We start from the raw sequence: 7444 nt of genomic DNA, 5'->3' as shown, positions 1-7444 counted from the left end.
CTGTCCTCCTCCAGACCCGACCCCCCAGCAGGGGATCACAGGAGCCCACCCCCAGGGAATGGCACTAGCTTTCCCGGTCAGAGTCCCCCCCCCCCCCACAGTACAGGTCTTGATCCCACCCCAGCACCCACCCTCACCCCCCAGTCACATTCCCCAAATCTCAAGAAACCCAAGTGGGTGACAGGCCAGAGGCTGGGGTGTCCGGCAGGGCTGGGGGAGTGAGTTTGCCCATCACCAGGAGCCTGGGGAGCCTCAGGCCAGCTACAGTTACCTCCCCCCAGCCCCCTCCCAACCACAGGGGGAGGGAAGGCCGCTGGCTCGGGCCCCTCGGCACCTAGAGAGTGTTCAAGACCCCAGCTCTGGCCCCCAGAGCTAGTCCCACGTGCCCCTGGCTCTTGAGAAAGGCAGCCTCTGCGGGGCCTGCCCGCCCTGCAGCCCTCTGCCACCCACACTGAGAAAGAACCCCCAGGAGCCCAACAGCCCTAACTGCCAGGCCCCCGGTTGCTGCGGAGACAGACACTGGCCAGGGAGGGGGGAGGGGCCCCTGAAACCCAACCTGCCCCCCTGCCCTGGGGGGTGCTCACTGTTTGTGCTTTGTTCAATGTTGGGTGGGGGTCAGCAAGGGGGAGTGGCCACTTCCTTGGAAACCTGGGGCCCTGAGGCCAGGGGCATGGGTGGGTACCCCAGCTGAGATCTGCCCTGAGAGCCCATGATGGGGGTCAGGCAGGCGGGAGGCCCAGGCAGAAGGCTCCCGTGACACCAGCCTCCCCACCGCTCCCAGGCCTCACAGTCACTGCTGTCCTTCTGGGATGAGTAGGGGGTCCTGGAGGCCCAGAGAAGCTGGGGGGGCTGGAGCACGGGGGGCTGCACCTGAGATGCGGTGGGAGCTGGCCCAGCCCGCTCTCCTCAGACCCCAGACTACTTGGAAGACACTGGAAGGGGCTGGTGGGACGTCCCGTGCTCCCCCCAGCAGGGGATGCTCCCCTCATTCCTCTCCCGGGTGCTGGCGTAGGGGTGGGGGTAGAAGCCCCCCGGCATGATGAATCACAGCTTTGGGGATGCAGCCATGGAGCTTTCTAGAAAGGAAAAGCACCCTCCTGATTCTCAAGTCCCTCGGCCCCAAGGAGACCACCACTTTGGAAGGGGTGGTGGGTGGACAGAGGGGAACCCAGGGCAGCCTCTGGGGGCACGAATAGCACTGGGCTGGGGAGTGGGGACACTGAGACTAACCTGCCACGTGACCCTGGGTTTATCACTTCCTCTCTCCAGGCCTCAGTTTCCCCATCCATAAAGGAAGGCCGTGAGGCCCACAGGCCCCCTGGTGCTATCTCCAAGAGACCTGGCGCCTAGCCGGGATGGGGGGCGCCTCTTCCTGCCCCAGAGGGGGCTCTTCCATCTCCGCCCGGCCTCCTTCTCCCCCAGACCTGTCCTCGTCCCAGAGCCCCAGACCCCACACCCTTTTTGGGCGTCCTGATCTGCCCCCCCGCCCTCACCCAGCCCGCACCCCTGCAGAGCCCTGGGCAGCACAGTAGACACTGGTGTCGGTATCAGTGTGTAAACTTTAAGGAGAACGTGTCTTTGTTTTCCTGTCCGTTATTGTCGGGTGGTGGTGTTCACAGTCAGGTGGTGGTCAGGTGTGTGCATGGTGCGTGCGTGCGGGTGTGCGTGTGCGTCCACTGCGGGGCCTCGGCCCCCAGCGCGCCCCGCCCGGCCGCCCGGGCCCTTCCCCACGCGCCCTGCCCTCCCCCTCCGACCTCACCAGGGAGGAGAGGGTCACAGCTTCTGCTGGGCCGAGACCCCCTTCCAGTAATCGAGGATGTCGTGCAGGTCCTCGTCCTTGGCGAACTGGACCTTCTTGCGCAGGGCGTGGCCGGCGGCCATGTACACCTCCTCCCGGTGGTGCTTCTTGTAGGGCCGGAAGCGCTCCCAGATCTTGTGCGTGCTCTCGGACGAGTACTCAGGGCTGGAGGAGTAACCTGAGTAGTAGTGTCTGGGGGAGAGCTGCGAGTAGGCGGAGTCCCGCTTGGAGCGGGTCAGCGGCTTGAGGAAGGACACGCGCTGGCTCAGGCTGTCGGCGCCCTCCTCGTAGTACAGGGCGGGGAAGCTGTGCCGGTGCTCGCTGCAGTGGTAGGCGGGCTTCACCTCCAGGTGGTGGATGCCACCGCCGCCCCCACTGCCCGCGGGCACCAGAGGTAGCCGGTCCAGCGGGCTGTTGAGGGGGCTGCCCTTCTCGATGTACTTGGAGTCGGCCTTGGCCAGCCCGGCGGCAGCCGGGTGGTCAGGCACGTCCAGGCTGAAGACCTTGGCGCTCTTGATGGAGCCGCTGGACGAGACGCTGCAGGTCTTGCGGGCCACGGCAGCGTCGGCGCTCAGCTGGCGCTGCAGGGGGTGGTGGGAGCTCTCCTTGTATGGGGGTGACAGGAAGCTGGGCCGCTCCAGGGCCCCGGGGGCAGCGGCGGAGGAGCCGGTGGCGGCCGCAGGGAGGGACTGGCACTCGAAGGCCAGCTCGGGGTCCCCGCCGCCCCCGCCCCCCCCCAGGAAGGAGGCCGAGTCCAACTTGAGGGCATCGATGCAATTGTTGATGATCTGGTTGACCTTGTCCACCTCCTTGGCGATGGTGGAGATCTCCGCCGCCGAGCCCTGGCCGTTCTCCAGGTCCGGGAGGTCGTCCTCAGGCCGGGCCAGGCCGTCACCACCCACACCCGTGCGTACCTCGATGTAGTTGCCCTTGGTGGCCACCTTGGGCGTGTCCAGCCCGGCCTCCAGCCCCTTGGAGGTGGGCAGCTTCTCCCCGATCATGGAGGGGATGGAGGACATGCGGGACACGGGCAGCACGGGGGGCTCGCCCAGCTTCTGGGCGGCGTGGACCACCGAGCCGGCGTCCACGTCGGCCCCGTAGCGCATCTCCAGGATGGTCTTCTTGACCTTGACGGACTTCTGCTTTTCCTCCTGCATGCGCCGCTTGCGCAGACAGTAGTAGACGGCCCCCAGCACGATGACCATGCCGAAGAGACAGCCCAGGATGGTCATGATGTAGTGGGTGGTGGTGGAGGTGCTGGGCGCCAGGTCGCCGGGGACGGGGTCCCGTGTGGTGAAGGTCAGGCAGGTGTGGTTGAAGCGGCGGTTGTTGCGCAGCGAAGTCACGCAGAAGGTGTACTCCGTGTGTGCCCGCAGCTTGTCGAGCGTGACGATCTCCTTCTTGTTCTTGAGCGTCATGACATCAGAGAAGTAGCTGTTGTTGTACTGGACCAGCACGTACATCTTGCTGTAGGGGTGTGGGATGATGACCACCAGCGTGGCCGAGGTGAAGGTGACCTGGTGCAGCTTGATGGCGGGCCCGGCGGACGCATCGGTGGTGGAGGAGGCCGGCGGCTCCACCGAGAGGATCTCGTCGGGGTTGAAGCCGGAGTTCTCGTCGGGCTCCCGCTGGGCGTCGGTGGAGTAGGGCGTGGGGTGGCTGGCGGGCCGGGCGGGCAGCGAGCCATTGCGGCACTTGGCCTGGAGCACAGTAATGGCGTTGAGGCTGTGGTAGGGCCGGGGCACCAGCAGCGGGTAGCCGGCGAACTCGCGGGGCGACTCGCACTGCAGGCGGTCGTAGTTCTTGGTGACGTTGTTGAAGGCCACCAGCCAGGCCAGGAAGCCGAAGAGGTCGCACTCACAGTTGAAGGGGTTGCCGGCCAGCTCGCACACCATGAGGCTGGCCAGGCTGGCAAAGGTGGCGCCGTCCAGGCGGCTGAGGCGGTTGGAGGACAGGTCGATGCTGATGAGGCTGGGGCACTCGGAGAAGGCGGCCGGCGTCACCACCTCGATGAGGTTGTGCTGCACGAAGAGGAACTGCAGCCGGCCCATGCCGCGCAGCATGCCCTCGGTCAGGTTGCTGAGCTTGTTGTAGCCCAGCTGCAGCACCTGCAGGCTCGACTGGCCCAGGAAGGCGCCGTCCTCTATGTAGGAGATCTCGTTCTTGGTGAGGTTGAGGTCGGTGAGGTTCCCGAAGCGGTTGAGCGAGGAGTAGAGCACGGCCTTGAGCTTGTTCTCGTTGAGCCGCAGGTCGTGCACGGTGCTGTTGATGTGCTGCGGGATGGTCTCGTAGGGCGGCTGGTTCTGGCTGCAGATGGCCAGCCACACGTACCCCTTGTCGCCCTCGATGAGCCAGCAGTCGGCGCGAACGGCGCCCGGCCGGCACACGCACAGCAGCGCCGCGGCGCACAGCCCCAGGCGCAGCATGGCGCCAGCCACGGCCCCCTCGCAGGCCGGGCTCAGGGTCAGGGGCTGGGGCGCGGGGGGCCTAGCGGCCGGAGGCTGGGGCCGGCAGCACAGTCCTCCCCGGGGCCGCCACCATCTTGGGGGCGACCCCCAGCACGGGGGCCCCAGGTGAAGCAGGCACGGCCAGTGCCGAGGACCGGGGGCCTGCCGGGGGGCTACCTGCGGGCACCGGGCACCGCGGCCAGGCCGGGGCCAGGGCCGCCGCGGGCCCCACAGCCTGCTTCCGCGCTGCTCCTCTCCTGCCGGGAAGGCGCGCAGGATCAGGGCTCGATTTCCTCTCCCTCCTCCTCCACTTCCTCCTCCTCTTCCTCCTTGGGTTCTGGGCTCAGAACTTCAGACGATTCCCGCGGGAGGCTGGAGAGTGGAGCTCTGAGGGGGGAGCGCCAGAGATGGGGGCAGGAAGGAAGAGACCCATCTGTCACCTGGTTCCTGAAAGGCAGCACCGAGAGGGGGTGACAGATCAGTGTGAAGGCTCAGAGCGGCCCCTCTGAGCTCCAGCGCGGGCCCCCAGCCCCCTCCCTGCCCTCTCCTGGGGATCCTCTGTGCCGGCGGCACTCTGGGGTCCCAGTGGGTGAGATCAGTGGGTGGCGACAGAGGGTGGAGGGGCTGGGGGTCCTGGGAGGAGGGAGACAAAAGAGAGAAGAGGGGGAAGGGGAGCAGGGACAGAGCCCCAAGACAGTGGGCAGGGAAGGGAGACTGCAGAGTGACAGTCAGGTGCCCACGCACACCCTCACACTCACACACACCCCCCGACACCCCACGACACGCCCGTCCGCGCTCGGCCACCAACCCTCACGGAGACCGGCCTGCCCCCTCGGGAACCAGAACGCCGGGCACACAGGCACGCGCGCGCACACACACAAGCACACCTACGCCCTGCACACCACCAACGGGCCACACACATGGCCACATACCCACGGGGACACCCCCCAATCCAGATAAAGAATTAAGAAGCCCAGCAAAATGCCTTCTCTCCTCCATGCCCAAAGATAAATAATTCATTTGTTGTGTAACCGCTCTTGTTCCAAAAATAATTCCCTTGTCTCGGCTTCCAGGGGGGAGGGGAGGCAGAGCAGCGTGGCTGTGGGCCCCCCACGCCAGGGGAAGCAGAGGCTGGGGTCTCCTGCGGGCCAGGGCACACGGAGAGCTCGTCCCACAGGCAGGAGCAGAGCCAAGGGAGAGGGTGACTCTGGGAAGTCGGAGACGCCCCAATATCACCACCTCAAAGTGCTTTTTGGTGGAGGGCTCCGGTCCATGGTGGGGGGGAGCCTCAGGCAGGTGAACAAGCCGGAGGTCTCCCACAGCGTGGCCAGGACTCAGCATCCTCCCCCTGGCTGAAGAGTCCGTGGCCCAGAGAGGAGCAGGGACTTGCCCCAAGTCACACAGCACAGCCTGGGCCCGGCCGGGTCTCCCGAGGCAGCAGGAGTCAGGTGGGTGAAGCCCCGTCTGCCGGGCCCAGCTGGCTGCCTGGAAAGCACCAAGTCTCGGTCTGTGTCCACATCTACGCAGTGAGGACCAGACCCCCACCTGGCCACCGTGGCAGAAGAGGTGAACCGTGCTGCCCAGGCCAAGATGCTCCGGGCAGGGGCGGCACAGGGCTCACAGCCCACGGCCCCTCGTTCCCCAAGCAGGGAAACCAGGCCCGGGGAGGCTTGCTCCCATCACCCAGACAGTCCCTTGGCCAGCCGGGCCTCCAGCTTCCCCGAGTGGGCCCTGGACTCTGGGCGCGCCCTCACTCCACCCCGGCCGGTGTCCAGGGATGTGAAGATTAGGTTTGGATAAAGAAAGCTGTAGACTGTTCACCAAAGCCGCCTCTGCCTCCTGCCTCCCCTCCTGGGAACCTCCAGGAAAGAGCTTGCTTTGAGACAAATGTTAGCCCTTTGCCCTTAAAACAAAACCAATTTACAGCCCTGAGCCCCAGAGGGCTAGAACAGAGGAGAGGCTTGAGGGAAAGGAAAGTCCCCAAAGAAATCTCGGCGGCCATTTTTTTGTGGCGGAGGCGGTCCACAAACCAGACGGCCGCATCGCCCCTCCGACTGCAGCTGACGCGGCGGCCTCACACCTCTGTCTCCTGCGGGGCCAATTTGGGGGTTGGGGTGGCCTGCGGGTGGGGGTGCCCATGCCTGGAGGAAGGCAGGAAGGGAGGCCAGGGGCCCGAGTCAGGAGGTCTGGGCTCCCGCTGGCCCAGGGCACGCCAGGCCAGTCCCAGTCCCAGGGCCTCCGTCTCCCCGCTGCCCACAGGCAGAGCAGCGGTCCTGGAGGCTGAGTCGCCAAGCTCGCCCTCTGTCTGCTGCTCCTCCACCCAGAAACGTCTGGGGACCAAATTTGTATGCAGGTGCACGCGCAGGGCCGTGCTGGTTCAGAGCGCCGGTGCAGGGGTGTCTGCCATGTGCAAGGAGACGGATGTGCAGCAGGCACGTGTGCAACACACACCCGTGTGCACAGGATGCATGCGAGAGCCAGCTACAGGGGTCCTCCCGCGTGGACGTGGTGCACCTGTGTGGGGCAGGTGGGGAGGGAGGCGCTGGGGCATCTCGGGGGGTCGCAGGCACATGTCCCACATGTGTGTATATGAGCATGTGTGCACACGGGCAACTTTAGCCACACAACTTTAGCCAACCCCCTTCCCTACCCCCACCCTCTGGGTTGCTCCAACAGCTCCAGCACCCCTGGGAGTTGGGGGCGTTGTGCAGCTGAGCTGGCTGGAGCCTTGGGAAAGGGCAGGCCTGACTGAGGGGACGGAAGGGGCAGGGCAGGGAGGAGCCCAGGCTCCATGTGGGGAGCTCCTCCTGTCCTGCCTCTTCCCTTCCCCAGCAGTCCCGTGGGCAGAGGCCTGCCAAGCCCCACCCCCCCCACCACCACCACCGGCCACTCTGAGCTCTGCTCACCTGAGCCTCAAGGTGACCCTGCCCGTGGCTCTCTCCTGCTCCTCCTGGTCTCCTGCTTGGGCAGGGGCCCAGCGTCCCCCCCCACCCCCCCATGACTCAGAGCCTCCCCATCACCCTGCCCCGTGTGCGTCAGACGCCCTGTCCCAGTCCCTGGGCTGCCTGCCCACCACCCGTTGAGGCCTGACGCAGCCAGGGAGGGGACGCAGCCGGGGGGGACAGCAAGGCCAAGAAGGCGCTGACAGCAGCATTTGGCCCCCAGCCCGGTGCGCACCCACTCAAGGTGTGGGGAGAGG

General features: G+C 66.3%; 1 protein-coding gene across 1 annotated transcript; it reads right to left on the bottom strand.

Annotated features, from left to right (window-relative positions):
- Nucleotides 1–1606: 1606 nt before the first annotated feature.
- On the bottom strand, nt 1607–4224 carry ELFN2 (extracellular leucine rich repeat and fibronectin type III domain containing 2; the record flags this gene model as incomplete). The annotated part of the gene is made up of 1 exon (XM_084254553.1): nt 1607–4224. One exon carries the CDS (start codon nt 4222–4224, stop codon nt 1774–1776), a length of 2451 nt encoding a protein of 816 aa, XP_084110679.1. The 3' UTR covers nt 1607–1773.
- Between the last annotated feature and the right edge of the window lie 3220 nt (nt 4225–7444).

The sequence above is a fragment of the Talpa europaea genome (assembly GCF_964194135.1).
Source record: "Talpa europaea genome assembly, chromosome: 15".
NCBI classification, from domain to species: Eukaryota; Metazoa; Chordata; class Mammalia; order Eulipotyphla; family Talpidae; genus Talpa; species Talpa europaea.
The sequence above is the reverse complement of the archived record's forward strand: the minus strand, read 5'-3'. Positions and strand labels throughout refer to the sequence as shown.